This window comes from Carassius carassius, chromosome 31 (assembly GCF_963082965.1).
Source record: "Carassius carassius chromosome 31, fCarCar2.1, whole genome shotgun sequence".
Lineage (NCBI taxonomy): Eukaryota > Metazoa > Chordata > Actinopteri > Cypriniformes > Cyprinidae > Carassius > Carassius carassius.
The window spans coordinates 15991445-16013880 of record NC_081785.1 but is presented as its reverse complement, the minus strand read 5'-3'; the positions used below and the strand labels follow the sequence as shown (position 1 = coordinate 16013880).

General features: G+C 39.4%; 1 protein-coding gene across 2 annotated transcripts in view; it reads left to right on the top strand.

Annotated features, from left to right (window-relative positions):
* The window catches only part of LOC132111653 (prospero homeobox protein 1-like), a 35382-nt gene that overhangs the window by 7813 nt on the left and 5133 nt on the right, over nucleotides 1-22436 (top strand). For both annotated transcript variants that reach the window (XM_059519157.1, XM_059519158.1), the window contains exons 3-4: nucleotides 5096-5201; nucleotides 10910-11104. In XM_059519157.1, the coding sequence (XP_059375140.1) occupies nucleotides 5096-5201; nucleotides 10910-11104 (301 nt within the window). The remainder of the gene's footprint in view (nucleotides 1-5095; nucleotides 5202-10909; nucleotides 11105-22436) is intronic.

The window sequence follows — 22436 nt, the reverse complement described above, 5'->3', positions numbered from 1 at the left end:
ACGATGAGTGGGCCCGGTGACATTTTGCTTGACTCCAAAGGAGTTTATTAGGTCAGTAAACGCAAGTCCTAATGTATCATTTGCATTATCAACGTGAATATTAAAATCTCCCATGATTAGCGCCTTATCAACTGTAACTAGAAGGTCTGAGAGGAAATCTGCAAATTCTTTTAGGAATTCTGTATACGGCCCTGGTGGTCTATACACAGTAGCCAGAGCAAGAGATACATTAGATTTCTTTTGCATGTCTGACAGTGTAACATTTAGCAGAAGTATTTCAAAAGAGTTAAACCTGTATCCTGTTTTCTGGGTAACATTGAGAATATCACTATATATTGTTGCAACACCTCCTCCACGACCAGTCTGACGGGGCTCATGCTTATAACAGTAGTTTGGTGGAGTAGACTCATTTAGACCAAAATAATCATTTGGTTTTAGCCAGGTTTCAGTCAAGCAGAGTACATCAAAACTATTTTCTGTGATCATTTCATTTACAATAACTGCTTTGGGTGTGAGTGATCTAATATTTATGAGCCCAAACTTTAAAAATTGTTTTTGTTCATTTACTTTACATTTTTCTGGTTTAATTACGATAAGATTTTTTCTAGATCCTACATTATATTTTGACCTCACTATACGGGGAACAGACACAGTCTTAATAGTTTTTACAGCACAAGTACTTTTATCATTTAAGCGGGTGGAACAAAACTCATCATAATAGTTATTAGAGAATTGTCTTACTAGTCACATGGAGCGAAGTGTCCTGGAGATGTTGTCAGAGAGCAGCTCCGCTCCGATTCTGCTGGGGTGTAATCCATCAGCGCGAAACAGCCTAGGACGCTCCCAGAAAAGATTCCAGTTATTAACAAATAGCAGTTTCTGTTCTTTACACCATGACAACAACCATTCATTTAAAGCAAAAAGTCTACTGAACCTTTCGTGTCCTCGTCGATACGTGGGCAGTGGTCCTGACACGACGATCGTCGCCGCGGGCGTCGTGCTGCGAACCGTCTCGATCAGGCTGCTGAAGTCCCTCTTCAGCGTCTCCGTCTGCCGCAGCGTGGTGTCGTTAACCCCGGCGTGAAGCACGACCGCTCTGGGGCTCTCGTCGACCTTCAGGATCGCGGGTATCTGCGCAGAAACATCGAGAACACGAGCACCAGGCAAACAATGAGTGTGCACTTTACCTTCGGCTAACGTAGCACTTACGTGTCGGACGATGGAATCTCCGATGATCACAGCGTCGCGTCCTGTCTCGCGGAGGGGAGCGAAGCGGTTCCGGATGGAGATGTCGAAGGCAGGAGGGGGAGAAGTCGTCGCCCGGGACCCGGCTCGCGTCCTCCGCTGTGGATGCACCCAGGGTCCGTGGTGTCCCGGCGTCGCAGTGAAGGACATCTGGGAAGATCGCGTCCTGGGTGCACCGGGCCTGTGCAGAGAAACACACGGAGTAGACGTGGTGGGACTGTTAACAGATCGCTGTATACTTACCCCGGACTTGTGAGCGTCAGCCCGGGATGATTCCAGCGCGGTTCTCCGCTCTCTCAGCTGGGCCTGCCTCACCTCCAGGTCGCGAATCTGCTTTCCCACGGCCTCGAGCTCGAGCTGCACAGAGTGGAGACATTCATCCGCCATTAAAGCAAGTAACAGTGAGTACAGCAGTGGTAATGTGTGTGAATAGAGTATTAGCAATGTTAGCGCAGTTAGCTGCAACCACGCCGCTGATGCTAACGGGCTAAAAGCTAATAGCGGACCCGGGAGATCAAAATAAAACTAGTGATAGCGAGGCGCTCTGATTGTTTTTGTTGTAGAATACAATAGAGGATATATTCACACGTTATATAAACGGAAACGATGATGTATACAATTGATTTTTGAGTTAAAAATAGTCAATGAAAAGAATATAGTGACGGAGCTCAAACGCAGTACAGCCGCCAACAACAAACAGGAAGTGACGTCTTGATTGGCCAAAATCTATCGTAATCTCTTACGGGTAAAAATGTCCCTACTGTTAAAAAAAATCAATTCTCCTTCATTTGCTTTTATTTTGCATTATATGTGAGCTAAAAACAACAAAGCCTATTTCTTATTAACACCACCAGCTTGCTTTTGGTAAAGGTACACCGATAGCTGTTGCCTGGTAGTAGGTCTTTTCTTTCTATCCTGTTTCTCTGGTGTGAACAGGTGTTTGCAGGTAGCTGCTTTTCTTTCATCACTTTCCCTCTTTTTAACCTTTAGCCAAATGGCTACGAGATCTTTGATAAGCTTTGAATGAAGTCAAAATGAACAAAACCCAAATGTTCAATATAAAGTATTTTATTAAATAGTAACTTTTGAATCTTAAGATTAAATATTACATTATGTAATTTATTAATTAGATTATTACATAATTTATTAAAATTAACTGGCCAAATAGTTCATCCTAACGATGCAAAGAGAATTCACCAAGTAAGCACTCTACAGCTCAGAGAGAATCTATTATTTCTGTAAGTATACTTGCACACCTGCACAGTTGGGACCTGAACAACAACTTCTCAATATTTGCAAAATAGGGTGTTTAATCAAATATGAATTTCTATTCAAATTCTAGAAGAAACAAGCAGCCAATTATCTTCAGCCATGGGCAGTATGATCTTCCTTGTCACGTGCTCTCTTTGCATCTCAAGAAAAATAGCCTTGTTCAGTTTCCCCCATCATTTGCATATAGAGAGACCGAACAGCTCTGGCACAGGGCTGTTGTAAGAATGGGGTGGGGGTGGGCGGCAGGTGAAGCCAGTTTGCATGTCTAATATATTAGATGAGGACAGAGGTTCATGGTTGCACTAGCTCCATGCTCAAGTGCTGAGGCAGCTATTGCGCATAGATTCAGGTTTCATCAATTAAAGCGTAGCAAAGAAAACGTGCGCAATGAAGACATCACTCAGATCACTTTTCAAACTCGGTTGCCAAAGTGGTTTAATAAAGACCTTCTCGATTTCAAAATCACTCTGCCAGTGAAAAGACACAGTTCGAGTCAGTTCTAAATGATACATTTTTATGTCAAAAGATTGTCAAGTGATTCATCAAATTATTTTTTTTTTCCAGCCAACAATCTGAAAAAGCTTTCTATTCTGTTTTTCTAAGCAAGAGCTAAAGTCTCTGCTGTAGTACATTTGATGCTCTAATCTTTCATATTGCTGAACAGATGTCTAGCATTAATTTATGGATTTAGCATCCCTATGACCTTTTTCCCTCCTTTCTCTCCTTACACCTGGCTGTTGGATCACATTTCTCTAGTTATTGTCTCCCTTACATGCAACATGCTTAATACAAAACCAGACCTAAAAACGCCCGATGATTCAGTGCATCTATGGTGGCGTTGTTTATGTAGTATCTCATTTGGCTATAAACCACAGTTGCCCCATTTTTCTCCTCCCCTGAAATACTTCATATTCATGTTTACATTATGTCCTTCATTCATGTTGACTATGGACTGGCTTGTCTTACACTGAGTGGGCCAGTGTTTACTCAGTCTATTTTGTCATTTCACATACTTATGTATCCTAGAAACAGCTTTATTTTTCTTGGAAGTCAGGTCTACTTGTAGGAAATGTGCATTAGTTGAGTCAAGCCTCGTCGAGTCATCCTCAATGCATTGTTCTACGACAATTTGTTTCATTTAAAAGTAAATGTCTTGAATGTTAATGGCACTGAGTAATGAGATACCTGGGATTTATGAATGTTGTTAACAGCACCAGAGGAAGGGCAGAATGAACTGATGTAATCGTTTCTCTGTAAATACTGTGTAGAGATTGAACAGTGGCAACTGCGAACCCTTCCTCACTGCTTTCAGTGTGCGACGCCCATTAGATTAAGAGCATCTCAATGCGATCAATCTATTGAAGAAAAAAAAACTATGAAGGTGTTTATCAGCCCTCTCATTCCAGACTCCAACAAGGCCTATTATTCGCTCCATTTCATGAAGAAGCACTTTTGAGAGGCGGCCCCACTGCTTGAGCTTTTCCCTTCTCTTGGTTTTTAAATGAGCCTTTAGGTCCTTGAAAAATCTGACTTGTTATGGAAAAGACAGCTTAACTCTCTCTCTCCCTCCCTCACTGTCATTCACTGCTGTTATTTGCTGTATGCATTATGACAGATGGTATGAAAGAGAGTAATGCTCTTTTGGTCTTCCCTATCAGCCTAATGGAGGTCACCTAGGGTTCTCCTTCTCTCCTCCTCTCTTGGCAGAAAGAACACTTCAATCTACATACACACCATTACTAAAGAGGCTCACTGTTGGAAATTGCACAGACAGTAAATTCTTATCGTTCCTTAAATGTTGATGAATTTTTTGTTGTTCTTGTATCTTGCAAACCATAGTGTCTGTTCCAGCCCTTATGTTTTACATAACAGACTCAGTAAGGTACCATTTTCAATGAGAGTTGCCATGATGGTGCCATGCTTTATAGTGAAGGGGGGTAGGCGAGTGCTGGGTGAGCCTCTTAATTGACCTTGTGGGGGCCCACTGATTTAGCCCCACATGCATCTTCATTTTTGATAAATTATAAAGCCGTTAATTTGCAGAGGAAATGGCTGGGCCAGTCTGTAGCGCAGATGTGGCTAAAGCCGGCCTAACTGGCTGAGTGGAGGCTGTGCCAGGAGGCTCAGAGTGGACGGTTGGGGGCTGGGGCTAATTGTAATGGGTAGATGGCTCTGGTTAGCCATGGTCTCTCCTGGGACCCCCCTCAGCTGCCCTCTGTTTACCAATCTAGAGGGCAGTGCCACCTCCAGATAAATAGCATTTTATTGGGATAAGCAGATGATTATTGACTTGCAATGCTACATTGACTGGGACTGTGTTGGTGTTAATCTGAAGTCATCAGAAAACGTAAATAATTGGGGATATTTAGATTTTCACAGTTTGCAGTGGTGTTATTATTAGTTTTGTGATAAATATATGAAATATGTAAGGTTGGCTGGGTATCTTTTTTATACTTATCTACTGTTTTGTATATTTTATTTAACATTATAAATAACTTAGATTCTAAATAGTTTACTACCTGTGAATGTCTAAAAATAATTCTATTTAAAAAATTTCCTTGACCTTCAAATTGCAAATCCAAGAAGGGCTTTCTCCGAACCATCTGAAGAAGGCCAAGCTGATGTTCTTCTATGCACGCTACCCCAGCTCCAACATGCTGAAGATGTTCTTCTCAGACGTGAAGGTGAGTTTGCCGTTGACCGTTAACAATGTCGTGTGAAGTAGCGCTGTCCCACTAGTCCAGATGGGTCCCAAACAGACGGCCAGCTCCCCCACCCTCCACCCCCCAATTAAAATAACTGGCCTTAATCTCCGAGTGGAGAACAACATGGCATAACATAAGTCCCACTTTCCCTTTTACTCACTTACGCTTTCATTTTAAACACTGATTGTGAGATTACGGTTTTTACTTCTTTTTTTTTTTTTTTTTTGGTCGAGCCACTGCTGCTTAGCAAGCACAGACAACCAGTCTCTGTTTCTGTTAACTTGTCGGGATGATAATTTCCGAGAGTTCCCATCCCCAACTGATCTGTGAAAGTGGGAGGTAGAGGGTGATAAGAGCTGAGAAAATAAGAGGTTCCACAGAAACGAACAAACGAAAGCACACAAATGAGCACAACAACACGAACAAAACAATGGCAGCGGTTGTCTTTTATTTACAACTTAATTTGTTGTTGATGCATCATACAGGGAGCATACGGAGGAGAAATAATGTGACAGATTCAGGCCACATTATTTAAATGAGGAGAGCGTGGTCCTCTCACTCCCAGCTGCCCCTGTCCCGGGTCCAGGGTGACCACCTCATCCTCACACACATGCTTCTGTTGCATCCATCTAAATCTGCCGGCAGCTTAATACTCATGAGAACGTACTCCCATTCATCGCTCGCTGTCAACACTTATGCTCCAATAGGAAATTATATCATTTAATACCTATAAAATAATGTGAATTTAATTTTTTAGAAGCAAATATATTTAGAGACAGTGCTTTAGTTTTAGGTTTTTTTTTTTTTTTGACTCACGAAAACCTAAAAACTAATTTATAATTCAACTAATTCATTTTATTTTGTACCTTCAGCCACAAAATAGAAAGTTAATCAAAGCCTCTAAATTAAAGACGGCCCAGTTTTAATTCCCCTTTAGACAAGGATGTGAAATTCTGTACACATTAAATTAACATTTTCCAAAACAAGGTCAGTGTCCTGGGAGAGATGGTTTTTTAGGGCTGCTTAAGCAGAAGGGAACAATGGGTGGCATGTGTTTGTTAGATCAACTATTATGTATGTAAGGGAATTAAGCATAAATTACTGACTAATTACGGCTGTATAAGCCTACGAAAGTTACAGGAATTAGTGATTAAAGATGTTTAGGCATCATAATGATGGGATTTAAATAGGAAATAATGACTGTGGGAAATAGGTTGACTTGACAACTGTTTTACCTAAATTGTCTGTAATCGGATGATGAAAAAAAGAAAAAAAAAAAGAAAATAGAGTGAATATTTAATGGCCTAATTAAACAAAAATTTAGAATTAACTCTCTTTAAAAAATAAATGTCTAATAAAAGTTTTAAAAATCAATTAAAAAATATACAATTAAATAATAATAATACATTTTACTTTTGGCATGCTATAGAGAGAGAGAGTCAAGGCTGTACAGTTCAACTGTAAATGTACTAAGGCTAGAAGTGTGAGTCAAAGAGAATTTGACTTTAATCATGTTGGTGGTGATAGATTAGAGGTTAGTCAGGAAGAGGAAGCTGCTTCTTACAGGTAGTGCTTCAGAAAGTGAGAACATTTCCCACTAATGACTTCACATAGTGGTCATAAAGAGTTTAAGACAGCCTCCCTTCACAGGAAAGCAACAGGAAACTGTGACAATCTACTGATTTTTGTTCGTATGGATAATATTTTTGTCTCTCCTCGACTCTTTTTCATATTTGTTCCTTGACCTGTTTTCCGTTATCATGTTTTATAGAACACACTCACTATGGTTGTGATGGGTGATTTTACTAATGTGATTTACTGCCAAACTACGATGTTCATCCTTTACACCTCACTCGCCCCCTGTATTTCTTCTCTATTTGATCACCATAAATCTCATATGGAATATTCGCATTACTTTGTGCACTGAGAGGTTGTCCACTGGCTTGGTTACAGTAGCCTTTGAGGGCTAAATAAGAGAGGGTCAAAGGTTAAGAGGAGTATTAGCAATAAGGAGGTGTGACACTGATTATGAGCAGTCAAAAAGCAAGTATGAACAGGGCTTTTGTCACCCCGAAAGGGTCAAGGCATATACGTTTCAGTAGGATAGCTCCAGCAAGGTCAACTATAGGTCAGGGAAATTATTTTAGCCACTCAGGTTTTGTCACAGGGCTGCCTGACTGCCTTTTAACATACAGCATACCATGTACCATTAACAGCCGAATATCAAGTAACCTACTGGGGCTCAACTTTTCCCAGATTCACAATCTAAGTGCATGCTGTGTGTGAGGTGGTGGTGGTGGTGGGTGGGGGGGGGGGGCTTAAAATGCACAGACCCCCATATAAGTAGCGTCCCCACCAGGCATGTGTGAAAGCCTGTATTGTCCATGGCTAACAGAGGAAACGTGTGGAGTGACAGGTCAAGTCTTCCCCCGGTGTCTTGGAAAGAGCGGATCTCTGTCACCAGAGGAATAATCTTTCACAGGCCCATGAGCAAGAGTGTGTGAAACGCTCTTACTCCTGCATGATGTTCTCTGGGTCAACTGCTTCCCGGATACATCACGGACGTCAGACTGATTTGTTTTATGAATCTTTTGAGCGTGCTCATTGGATATATAGTTTTTTTGTGGGGGTAGAGAATAACAGGATGAGGTGTCCCATGGGAAGCATCGAGTTTGGTGTGCTTAGAACAGTACTGGAAGTTATGTCCAGAATAACTGATTTTTTTAAATGAAGCTAGCATGTTTGTGCAGGTGTAGATTTTTACACATACAGAAGCATCTTGCTGATTGAAAGTGCAAGTGGATTGTGATTGCAATCCAATAATAATAATAATAATAATAATAATAATAATAATTAAAATCCTAATAAATCCTTAATAAAATCCTAATAAAGCTGCACAGTTATTGTAATTGAAAACTTTTCAACTACACATTCAAGTCAAAATTTCTTCTAGACACCTTCATGTAAAAAAAAAAAAAAAGAAAAGAAAAAAGAAAAAAAGTTAAGTGAAGTCCATTAGTTATAATGATGTGAATAATGAATGAATTAAATGAATAATCATTTAATTAAATAATTTAATAAATAAAATTCATTTTATTTGTATGGCACTTTTCATATTACATATTGTTTCAAAGCAGCTTCACAAAAAATGTTTCAATGTTACAGTTAGGAATAATAATAATAATAATAATAATAATAGTAATTTTGTTTAGAGCACTGAGTGAGGACTTTGACTAGCTCTCCTGAAAACGAAATATATAGGTCTATGAATTACAACGTCAACACTTCAAAAACTTCTTAAAAAGTTACTTGTTAGCTTGACTCAAAAAACTTATTGTTCAAAAAGAACCCATCTATCTTTCTCTCCCACAATCCCACCAAGACAAATGAGTATTTGCAAGTGTTTCTTTAAGTTTTTTTTTTTTTTTTTTTGCGCTACGACGTATCATTTAGTGCTTTTTTTTCATGGGGTGGCTGAGAACTGAGAGAGCTAGACTGGTTATTTTTGTTTGACAAGCAGATGACATGATCCTTAATTGCTGAGTTGTCACGTTCCAGCAACGCAGCTCCATTGTCCCCCGAATCTCTGGTATTTCTATTCGGCAACAATGCTTTTTAAATCTCCCTTTATACAGCGCTGCCAAACGATGTCATGCGGACTTACTTTTCTGCACTCTCCATTATGTCATCCACTAGCCATTCTAGAAAAAAATTCCCCCCTCTCTCGCCTTTTAGCCGTCTCTTCTGCAAGCCCCACTCAGATGAGACAATGTCTTATGACAATAGAAGAGCCTAATCTCCATGTCAAAGCAATTTTCATTCCCCAGTGAGCAGTCTGCTATCATTTTGTAATGTTTTGTTTTTTATTCTAAAAGAATTAAGGGGGTGGTTGGGGGCTGGAGTAAGTCGTCACGGGGCCGGGGGTCCTTATCTCTGTGTCTGGAAATTTGGACAGTGCATTTTGCTCTTCAGATAAAGCGGAAAAAAGAAGCCCCTTGAGTTCAGTAGATCCTAATAGGTTTAACGTCTATTGTAACAGGGGTAAGTGAGAGATCAGATAGCCTTGCTTCTTTGGTTGTTCTTTTTTTTCACCTCTTTCTTTCTTTCCTTCTTTTCAACCTCTGTTCTCGCTCGCTGTTAGGCTGAAAGAAGGAAGAGGCGACACACAGAACAAATGTATAATTCTTGGATAGGTTAAGTACATGTTTGAACTTCTGCAGACTGATGCCTCGGGATGACGACTTAATCATTTTCTGCTGAATTATGGGAGAAGAACTCTCACGGTGGCACAGTAATTATGCTCTCGGCTGGCCTTTTGGGGAAACCTATCAAGCCGTCGTGGCTTCTGACTCTTTCTCCAACTCGGATTCCCTGCTATGATTTCACATTATTGTCTTAAATTTGCAAGCATGGAGAAAAGTTTCTACACGGTAATTACATCTACCCTCAGAAAACACGGTCGCCCTCCACCCTCTTTGTTCCTTGCCCTTCCTCTTTTTTTTTCTCCTTATGCTCGATCTCTCTCTCTCCTCAGCTGTCATCTAAACAGAGGCCTGCATGTTCTCATGGCCACAGATAGATAAGTGCTCGCTGTTGATTTTTGATTAATGCTCTTTAAAGATATGGAAGGGGAGGCAAAGGCAATGAAGGTTTGATGAACACCCGTAATGACAAAAGGCAGGAGGCTGCATGTCAGAGCAGCCAACAGAAAGCCCGCTGGATTTATAGCTTTTAACTTGGCTAAATTCAACTCAGCTGTCCTGTACATTCACACTCTTGGCAGCCGCAGCTTTTGCACACACACATGAACATACACACGTAGCTGCACACACACAGAAAGGACCAAAGGCTGTCACACAGGTCATTCGCTGAGGTCATGGGGCAAGTACACAGGGCAAACAGAGTACCGTGTATTTACTGGTCTAGGATCTGGCGCTCCAAATATAGCTCCCACAACAGTGTACAAAAGCCAGCTTTGAGCTGCCGAGCTGAACTATCCAACAAGAGCCATACTTGTTGCAAGGTTTTTAATGTAATTTAGATTTCTTCACTCAGTTTCACCCTTTACTTGATCACTTACTTCACTCGATTATTAATGTGGGGGAAAAAACCTGAGGCATGTCGGCATTAATTCGGCTACTAGATATGTAAATTAGCCTTTACTGCTTTACAAGCTATTGACACAATTAAAATTTCATCTACTCAGCCCTGAACTGTTTGCATTTGCGCACAACAGCAAATATCTGCACCGACCGTGTAAGCCTTGTTGGAGAAAAAAAAAAAAACCTGACCAATCTGTCTCAGCTACGGGTTTGTTTGCTTACCCATCATCCTCAAGGACAATGTGTAGTACACACATTTGTAGAAACAAATGCCCTATCTGTTGTCTTGACATGTGGTCTCACTGGCTAACCATATTAGAGGTTAGTCACACCTGATGTTATTATTTTTCAGTAAAAACAGACTAAAGATTGAAATTGTAGGAGCCTTCTGGTGTAAATATAATTTTTTAAATAATAAAACAGTTCTAATAATATAATATAATAAAATTTCTTCAAAATAAATAAATGTACTGATATGTACTGAGCACAAATGCACTATAATAAATATCAAATGCTTTTCTCTGTGCTGAACCTACTGGAACAAAAATTACAAGTGTTTCTCTTTTCCCCCTTTCTCTCTCGAAGTTCAACCGCTGCATCACATCTCAGCTGATCAAGTGGTTCAGTAACTTCCGTGAGTTCTACTACATCCAGATGGAGAAATTCGCTCGGCAGGCCATCAACGACGGCATAACAGGGACAGACGAGCTGAGCGTGAGCCGGGACTGCGAGCTTTTCCGCGCTCTTAACATGCACTACAACAAGGCCAACGATTTTGAGGTGAGCCCTCGTCCGTTACCTGTGTTTCACGCTACTAAGTGACTGCATTCACCTTATCAGACCACACTGTATTATGAGGTGAGATTCACGCAGTGATGCAAAAGGCATTACTTTGAATCTCAAAGCTTTAAAATGAATACAGCTAAATGATCTCTTTATATGATTAGACAATGAATGGCAAGCTGTTCATCCCATAAGCCCCACCCCCATGCTCCCCCTGTTTGCGGTACTCCTGGGGTAAAGTGAACAAGAAGTCATGCATCTGTCGGTTTGATGAGGCAGACAGGGAGCGATGCTTCAGGCCCAAGTGTCCTTGTCAAATACAATTTGCAAAGCTCACATTTACCGTTCAGCTCACTATCAATATCTGCCCACTGGGACTCTGGTCATTTAAACACTATCCTTACAACATCATCATCATTTAGCTGACTATTAGCAAAAATCTGCCCCCTTCCCCCTCCCCTTTCATTTAGATCAGGTCAAAGCCAAGGTTTATTGTGATTGCAGGTATAGAGAATGTGGCGCGCCACACCTTTCACGACCAGGAAGATATTTAGGGACATGATCCCTATTTTCATATATAAATTCAAGATTTGCATGGCTGTGGAAGAAAGTGCAGAGCACCATGAATAAGACTGTTGTTGGTAGAGAAGTCGAACCGAGGGAGAGATTGTTTTGCATATCAAGAGCCACAAAGGCTGCACAGGTGTACAAGCAGGACCGCCTAAGAGATTTTCCCAAATGCTCATTTTCCATGCAAGGAAAACTCGATCTATAACACCTCGCGTCGTGTCTCTCTAGCGTGCAAGTCTGTGCCGCAGAGAGAGGTCACACAACCTTTAGCGGTGGAAAGGGACACTTCATGCTGAGGCTTTTTTGTACTAAATTTTCTCTTCTCCACCTGTCAGACTGTGAGGCATGAAACTGGAACCCTTGCCGATTCAGCAAGTCGCTCTTTCTGCCAAATTTAGCATCATCAAAGTTCCACCTTGCTAGCTCCTCCTGAATGAATATACCCTCTGTTGTGCTGATCGTTTGATGTTAATCTAGTCTGTCAATGTGCACCAGTAATGTGCTTCCTCCTCCTTTGAGACTTTCTTTTTTGTAGTTGGGCCCTGTCATTTCTCTCTCCCTCTCTTTGATTGCACTTCCTTTCGCTGCCTTGTGTCTTTCATCCCTCTTCGAACGTTCTCACCCCTCACTTTCCCATTACTAACTTTTTAATGACATAATTGTCACATTCCTCATGGTGGAATGAGCAAAGGCCGTAATTAAAGGAGCTTCATTAATTGCCTTCAATGCACTTGTGTTGTGTGCTCACCAAGCTTGCTGTTTTCTTTCAAGTTGTTTATCCTTCATTCGGCTCCTCCTCCATCGTGCTGTCTCGTTGCGCCGTCATTTCCCTCCTAATTACTGCTTTGTTTGTCTTAGCTGGACAATGGCACAAATGAACACAATCAAGGACATTTGCATAGACACAGCTTATGATGTCCAGACTCTGAACCACCCCCACCCCCCACCCCCGGCCCAAAAAAACAAGTTAACCTTCCTTTCTCGTCTTTTTTCCTAAACGTAGCAACCAGCAATGTGACAAGTGTTATCTCTTATCTCTTATGTACAAAGCAGATGTGATCAAACCTAACAGGCCTGCTTAATTGTTGTCTGGGAACATAATTTGTCTATCCTGCAAAGTTAAATGGACACATTAGAATGATATTATATTAAAGGTTTAGTTTACTTAAACATGAAAATTTTGTCACTATTTACACTCCCCATGTCCTTCTGAACCTGTTTACTGTTATTTTTTTATTTTTATTTCATGGATCCAAAAAGAAGTGTTTTTGAAGGGTCTTCAAGCAGCTCTTTTCAAAAAACAAGAATTCATTGACAGGATACAAAAAAAGGAACCATAAAAATTTTCCATGATCCATAAGTCTTCTGAAGTCTCGCTTTGTGTGAGGAACAGACTGAATTTACGTTGTTATTCACTGAAAATCTTAACATTTGCAGCCATTAAACCATATTCTACATGAACTGTTGAACTGTCATTGAAATTCAAAATGTTGACATGATATTTCTGAAAAAGTTGTTGTCAGTGCATAATAATTAATATTTATTGTCAGTACATAACTTCTCAAGGCTAGTGTATGGCTCCTGAAGACTTGGACTATAGACCAAAAGTCATATGGACCACTTTTATGGTGTTTTTTCTTCTATTTTGGAGCATGAATTGCATAAACATAAACATTCTTCAAAATTAATTTTTTGTGGTTACTGAAAACAAACATAAAAAAAAATCAAACTGGAGTGCGATCAAATCCTTTAAAATGCCCACCCCCCACCCCAAGATTTTTCAGAAAATTTAATCATATAAAGAAAGTGAACACCTGCAGAGTTACGCAGTGTTAGCCAAAGTGCCGTTTCCTGGCCCTGTAATTGTGGCATCTGGTTCTCAGGAGCCGTCTTCGCACTATTGAAGAGTTCTAAGGGGGGTGGGGGTCCAAGGGCTCCACTGGGAAAAGAAGACATTTTTATGACGGCTCTGGGAAGGTCTCATCTTTCGGCCACAAAATAGTTTAAGGCTCTTCTGTCAAAACCCCTTGAGTGAACACCCCCCCAACTTATCCCAGACCAGTCTTGTCTTCAGTCCTTGTACCATTTTCTGGCTGAGGAGAGCATAGAGCAGGCGTAGTCTCTCATTCTTTGGTCCCTGTGATCTTTGAGCCTTTTTGAAAAAGTGTTGGTGGCTATATACCCACAGCATGCTCACACAGACCTCCTTTGACTTCAAGTTCTCGAACTGGTATCTTCAGGCTATCAGGTGTCCGTGGCTATTATCACACTGAGTGAATGAAACTTTAAAACTTTGTTTGTTTCCCGCTCATAGTTTTGTTTGTGTGGTGAAATCCCAAGGTTAAAAAGATACTGTTATAGCGGAGGGAATACTTAAAGGTGAAGTGTGTAATTTCTACTGCCGCTAGCGTCAACAAACGGAACTTCTAAATTAATGGCTTTAATTAAAAAACTCCCCTCACCTGCCATTGGTCGATCAAGCAGATAGCACCACCCACAACACGTGCTATTGGTTGATTCAGTGTTGCTGTTGTCGGGTTGTGCAAGCGAACATGGTCACAGTGTTTATACCTTTACAGAAAATCTGAAATTAAAAGTTAGCAAAAGGCAATTTAAGGAAGAATATTATATTAAAAAAAAAAAAATATCTACAAAAAAAGCATGTAAATGATTCAATATAAGATGCTCTGAAGAGCAACACTCTCCCCCTCAAAAAAGAACAATTATCCAACATCCAACACGTCCCCCCTCTTCTCAAGGTTTCTCTTCCCTTTTGTTTCTTCTCTCGTCTCCTCTTGTCCATGCCTGGTGTGACCTACCCCAAAGGCCTTCATTATTAATTGTCCATTGGAGACGGGGAAAAGTTCAAAGACTGCACGGATGGTCCCTTTACTGCGACCGTCTATTGTCTAACATTCATCTCCCTTTACCCTTGTTCCAGGAGTGTATTATCTCCCCTGCCTCATGAGAAAAGAAGGTTATCAATAAGAGCTTAGAGAGCTGCCATCGTGACTGCCAGGAGGTCCTGGCCTCCCAAGTCCACACACAGCTCCCCCACAGAGGGCTAGTTTACTGTTGTTTATCTTTGAGCTGCTAGCTTTTGCCACGCTACACTAGCACATCTTAGGATTGGGCTCTGGTTTCACTTCTTCCTCTCTGACCTCACACTGACCTGCAGTGTGGTCTGCCAGCTTACCTCATGCTCCCATTATAATGCCACTCAAAGCTACGTACAGTGCTATAAGATAGGACAGTTTAACTTGATCTTAAAGTTGTAACCGCTTAACATATAATTTTCTTGCTGGGGAAAAAGAAAAAATAGTTTAGCTTTACATTACTTTCTCTATAGGCCACACGCATCAATGAACTGAACTGCAAAAATAATGACTGTCCTCACCAACTCACGCCATTGGTTGAGCCAATGTTGCTGTTGTTAGGCAGGTCGGGATTCTCAAACAAACAAAGTAATGTTTTGAAAGCATCGCAGAGGCGCTGTGTTAACGCTTTTAGAGGATATCAACCTACGAATGACTATTTACCTCACACATGCACATATAATGCTATTTAATGTTCAAATTAAATGTAATTAAATTAGCAATACTTCAGTTATATTAGTTTAGCATTTATGCCTTTAAAAGCACAGAAAATGTGCAACAAAAGATCAAAATTCAACTTTGCATCCAGTATGCAGCAAAAGTATATAAAATATCTGCTTGATTGAAACCGAAGACAAAGTCAGACTTGGTGCCCCATTGTGTTGCAAGCGCACATGCAGCTGGGATGGCACCCCTCACAATAAGTGTTCTGTGGTTAAACCCTTGGCCCGTCATGTGATATCAAGAGTCACTGTGGTCAGATGATGCAGACTATTGTCTTCAAGGGCTCTTGGCTCACAATCATCTTCCTCTCTCTAATTAGATCATACTGTCTGATTGACTGACACTTACAATTACAAGATAAAAACTACTGTTTTGACAAATAAAAGAGAAATTTAAAACAATTACAATAACATTTTACTAATAATACAAATAGGATATAAAAATACTTCCATGCTTTAATATCAAGTACAGTAGGTTTAGCGGTATTCCGCTAACAGCCTCTTATGCTCAGTGTTGAACCAATTCATCACCTGAGAGCTAATGGATAGGAGACTATAATGCATTTCCTCTTTTTTTCACTACTGCTTTACTTTAAATGTCATGCTTCACAGCTCACTGTCACACTTTACGTCCCCAGCTGAACATAATAAAGCTCTATGAAAACAAACTCCCATCATATTAGCTTAGTTATTACCATGCTTCACGTCAGAGGAGCTCCAGTAATCTAGTTATAGGACGACATTTGGGTTCTGTTCCCATTGTGGCTGCTGAAAGAATAAGGCTTGCACTCTTTATGTCTTTATTGAATGTACTTCAGGCAATATTTTAAATTAAACTGGCAGATAGTGAGTTTAACAGTATTCAGGTTTGACAAAAATAGTTTTTTCTTTTACCTGCGATGTAAGGGAATATCTGTTCCCATATCTCTGTTGATGAGATCACTCGCAGCGGCTGTGATCTCATGTGGTTCTTGTGGGAACTGAACTTCCTCAGCGTGTTGGTTAATCATTAGTGGAGGTGACCTGGAGAACGCTACAGAACAGCACATTACATCCAATGGCCTTGACTGCACTTACCGAGGGACAGCGTAATCGCTGCCATCAAATCTGCATTAAAGACTTATCTTTTGTTCGTTACTAGCACAAATAGCAACATCAACAAGGAGATGTAATTTAATAATTCATAATGGAAGGTGCAACGAAAGCACACCTACTTTAAACTGCTGCACTTACCAAATACGAAGAGTTTTTTCAGCCTAACTGTCTGGTGATGGCAGTTTAGAGGGACCTACTGCTGTAGGCACTCTATATTGTATATTACTCAGAGAAACAGAGACAGAAATTAGATAAGGGTGCGTGATGCTTTCAGGCAATGTTTTTTTTTCTCTTCCAGACAAAATGATTATTAATGGTCAGTAAGTTGCACAGAGGGACCAAGCCCTGCAGTCTTTAGCACCAGCCAAAGAAATCGACTACACACACACACTGGAACATACAGAATAAATCAAAGATGTAGTACATACTGTTCAAGTTTAATTCTTCCCCTAATGCTATAAATCTAATATCAGTGTTTCGTTTAGCTACTTAAAGGTCCCATAATGTCAAAGTTGAAATTTCCTGGTTTTTTCACGATAACGATAAGGTCTGGGGTCATTTAACTACCATATAAATTTCAAAACAGTCAGACTTCAGTAAAATGCACACAGCCTACATAAAGTAGCTGTGATTTTTCATGAACCATTGTATATCATACACAACATTGTGAATTGCAAGAAACATATGGAAAGAAATCTATATATAACCCATAAAAGACAATACTTTATTAAACCATTTCAATGTGCGCTGCAAACACGAGCATTTTGATGATCGTTTCTGTCCAGTCCGCTCGTTTTATTGCGTTTAACCATAGCCGTCATAGGTTTGTTTGTCTGACAGTGGCAGCAGATATGCAATCAAATTGCTAAAATCGACCTGTTCTTAGCAGACCTCACGAGAAAGGAGCTATAAAAATATAATGAGATGGTTTTTGGTAATTATACCACAAATATATATTCTTAAGGACATCAAAACCTAAAATAAAACTCCAGAAAAGTGTACAATGTGGGACCTTTAAGAATTTATTGTCTGTATATCAAACCTGCTCAAGTACATCTCATACACAATGAAAATAATTTTAGTATCTTTATCTTGTTTTCCAGAAAAATTTTTAAAATAGCTGTAAAGCTAAATTAATTCATTTAACTTTTTTTTTGTCTTGTTTTATGCATAAGCCTCAAAACATTTTTTTGGATTCAAGCTTAAAAATAGTAATACACATTGTACTGGTACCATATTGATTATTGGCTCAATTTGTTTTTTGTTTTTTTACTGGTTTTGTTGATATCGAATATTTCATTGGATGTTTATTTCCAGTATTTTAACATTAATATTACCTTTGCCACAATCTAAAACTTACTTAAAGTTAATATTTAAAACAACCCAATAATTTAATAAAACTGTTAAATGTAATCTTTAGCAATTTCACAAAGCATATTTTTTTTCAAACTGTACATTATATGTTTTATGTATTTACTGTAAAATTACTGATTTTAGTTTTTAGGGTTTATTTTTATTTTATTTAGAAAAAAATATAATGATTTTAAAAACAATCATATGCTCATCAGGCATAGTATAAAAATAATTATGGGCTAATCGCTATCAGACACGTTTTTTTTAATCAGTCAGAAACAAAATTGTTAATTCAATATGTGTTCTCTGAAAACAACTCTTATACACACTTATGCAACTTTGCATCAAATTAATTTTGTCTTTCAGAAATTTTCTGACACCTTTTATTCCTTTTCACACAAATTTATTAGGGTAATTTTAATTTAAATTTTTGCACATTTACTTTAGGAATATCATGTTATTACTTCAAAACAATATTAATATGCTGGGAGATTTCAAAACGGATGCTTTTGAATGTTAGCACAGCACATATCCAGCTTCATATCTATGGGTTTTCATAGACAATAGGTTTGTTCAGTAGCTCACGGAGTATGTAGACGTACTTGAGAGGCAAGGAGCTCCATTTCAAATCCTGTGTAACCACGGATCGACATTTGATAACACTATCAGGTAGGTTTAGGGTTGGGTTTGGTGTAAGGCATATTTCCAACACGATAGAGTATTAACTTTTAGACAGTCCCGGGATACTTGAATTCTGAACCGCCACAATACGTACAGTAACTGAAGCAACATAATAAAAACACAACGTACATACGTACTTATATCAACTTAAAAAAATGTGCCAGGGTTCATGTATTGAACCCGTGTTTTAGTGCCTCTCACTGGACAATTCTCATGAAGTAAGGTATGTAAAAATGGTGTTGCATAAAATTACACAGAGGTACATATTTTTATGAGACCAGGTTGTTTTTGTTGTTTTTTTCTTGGATTAAGAACACAGGATGAACTTGACCATGTCCCACCAACAAGCATCACATGCTTCCTGCCCTAAAGTGTGACATTGTGGCACTGAATATCCACTTCCTTTAATTGCCTCTCAGCGTTAAGTGCTGCCTGCCATGGACTGGAATTCTGGTGTCACGAAGGAACCTGTGAATAAACAGTGCATTAAGTAGCTTCTAAAGGGCCTGCAAGCTCACTGGAACTCGTTCTTCCTATAGACAAGTTCCTGGAGTGACACAAACTGAGAAACACCTGCCAGTGCCAGTGCCGGTCTTTATGGCTCCCTACAAATAGCTTTTGATGGAAAGTTCTTCCATGGACTAGACAGGTCTCTTTTTTTCCGCCCAGACTCCTTGCATGTTCTCCCATGTCACCTTGTGTGTAGTCTGCTTAGTGACACCACTGGTGATTATGTCATTATTTTGCTCCAGGGGGTTCAACACATCTGTAGCACTCATGCACGGCTTTCTCCAAACCCTGGCACATCTCCCACCCAACCGCCCCGTCTCTGTCTCCCTCCTTCTTCTCTTCATTAGTCTCGGTGCCAGATCCTTTCTTCAGCCAGACAAGACCCAGCTCCAAGCTGCCTTTCTCCTCCTCCTGCCTGCTCCAGTCCTTAGGCCATTCTGTCCTCCCTTTCCCCCCTCCTTCTCCTCCAGATGTCCCTCTTTCTCTCTCTCCCTCCCTCAAACACTCTCTTCTTTCATAGGGTTCAACTGCAATTTGAGACAAATGACTTCATAACCTTTAGCCCAAGCAGGTTTGAGCCCAGACCCTCCTCTAGGTCAGAGACCTAGTGCCCCTGAATTTCAAGTGCACATGTCATTATGGCATTGTTTGCTTTAGTAAATGCAATGATATAGAAGGGCGAAAAGACATCTTGCTCATATGGCGAATCAGATTCAGCATAATAATCATTCTTCATTAAAGGAATAGTGAAAAATGAAAACTCATTATGACTCAATCTTGTTCCAAAGCTGTATGACTTTCATTCCTCCATGAAACACAAAGCGATAGATTTACTGGTCCTTCTTTTTCAATGAAATCTCTATGCATTCAAGCTTCAAAAACATATCATAAAAGTTTTCAAAATGCATCTGACAACTTTATGTGACAAACAGAACAAAAGTTTAAGTCGTTATTCACAGAATAGTTTGTGGTACTTTTCTTACAAGTTTATTCTTAAAATGTTATTTTGTGATTTGAGAATAAAAAGGCGAGAAGGGTAAATAATGTTTTTTTTTTTCTTTTGGCTGAACAACTCAATTAATATAATGCTTGTTTCGTTTTCTGTAAAAAAAAATAAAAAAATAAAAAAACCTAACCCTAATGACCTTATTTAAAGGTGAGCGTAAATATATCCACTCATGCACACACTCACTATGTGCCAGCGTGCCTTGAAAAAGGGGCATATGGTGCTTGCTCAAAGTTTTCTTAAGTATGAAAAATTGTTTTCATCAAGGCCAATGCAGAATCAGCAGCAGCATGCGTATGTTTGTCCAGCATTTGCAGTAAGCACCTAGGCCTGCTTCAAGGTTGTCGGGACAGTTTGTGGAGCTCAGTTGCATCACATTAGGTTTTGAAAGAATCTTTATCAGAGAGAGAAACATGCAATCTGTTTGCCTGCTTGACACTCCAGCCAAGAGTTTATCAAACTGCAAGGTTTTTCTTTCTATGTGCTATTGATTAGCTGAAACTGAACGTCCAGCGTTCAGTGTAACATTTCACGTTCATTGGGATGTTGTTCTTTTGAAGTTCTATCTAGCTCCCGGACAAGCAGTGGGTGGGAGGCAAGTGGGGTGGACTCTTATGCTTTCAGAGCCCTGGCCTTGAGACTTGTTTGCTCTCTGTCAATCCATTATCTCCTAAAAAAAAAAAAACTCCTGAAATACTCTGCATTATTTAGATGTTATATTTATTTAAAAAGGTCTTTATTTTGTACTTCAATACATGCCTTTTAAAATTGTATATATGTATGTGTGTGTATATATATATATATATATATATATATATATATGCATATATGTGTGTGTGTGTGTGCAAATATAAACATCTTTTAAAAAAATGTTTTTTGAGGATCCTTACCAGTAGTGAAAGGGAAGTGTTCACTTCTCAGATTAAAGTTTGAGATGGGGAAATGGTGGTAATGATGAAGTATGAATTGTGAGCAACATGCTTCTCTTATAATATAAATTAATGGGGGGACAATTTTTTTTTTTTTTTTTTTTTTTTTTTTTTTTGCTGTATCATCATTAGATTAAATTATCACTTAATTTCATTAATATTAATGTTGCATAATTAGCATTGAAACTAAATGTTTTAGTTTTTTTCTTTAATTATCTCTGAGAAATATTACTGGCTAGCAGGTGAATTTATCACCTTTGACTGGACAGCTTCGCCTGAGCAAATACAAGCAGTGAAATACACCAGCTCCATACAGAGGCAATATAAAACTGGAGCCACAATGAAATGGAAAGTAGACTCTTCCCCTTTAATGATTAACTCTGGTGAGAAAACCAGGACTTTCTTCCCAAGAAGAAACTCTTTGTAGGGACAGAGAGTGGGTCTGGGCTTTCAGTTCCCCATGCTGTGGCCTTCTGAGATACAAAAGTTTCACAGACTGTGTCTTCATCTATACCGGTACTCATCTATGACATTTCCCACACACGTATTCGCTCAGCCCTCCTTCCCCTCCTCACACAGACCTTGATTTGTATGGTAGTTATCAGGAGGTAAGGCTCTCCTCAATCAATATTTACCCAACAAACAGAGTTGATTCGAGGGCAGTTTGTATAGAGGGCCCAAGTGCACACGCAGTAGGGTGAATGAATGCTGGTTGAAGTACAGGGGCTGCTGATCATGACTGCTCTACGTGTCCCACCCCCCACCCCCTTCACCTCTTGTCTTGTGTTTCTCAGTGGAGGCGTGATATAATATCCCTCTTTTCATAAGACGGTCCTGTGTCCTCTCATCCTTGGCAAAAGCAGCGCTGAGGATGCAGTCCTGCCAGAAAACTGATCAAGCTTGGGGGCAGGAACCAGTGGCCAGATAGTCTTGTAATAATACTCAGAAAATAAAACCACGCAATAATCATTTTTTCAGTACAAATTGAGCTTAATTGACAGAAAAAACCAAGGTTACAATGAGACATGAATGGGACACAATAATATCTACAATAATAGATAATATAGATATATTATCTACTGGTATAGATATATTATCTACAACAACAGAAGTGAATGGGACACATTTTTTGGAGGATGTAAAAAATGAAATATGAAGCTGATAATTTTACAAAAGAATTTCTGTTACCTTGTGTGTTAGACACTTTTTTTGGGGGGGGGGGGGGGGTATATGACATTGTGTTAAAAAGGCAATGAGATTATACAATTGCATATAACTTTACACATAATTGGTTACCAAGCAATTTTTCACCAAAATCTCATTAACACTCATATTGTTTACATTTTGTGGCTATATCATTGAAACAAAGAGTATTTTCCTGTTTTCATTGCCCTATTAACCTCCATAGTAAGCTCCTCACTGTAACCCAGATTTCTGCATTAAGTCGACATAATTTTTTGGGGCATCAACATTATGCCACAAACGCTGTCAAATGAGCTGAACACTGAACCCAGAATATTTCTTTAACTCTTAATGTTGTTGTATATTAATATGACCTATTAAAACTTATACAAATCGGAACTTGGA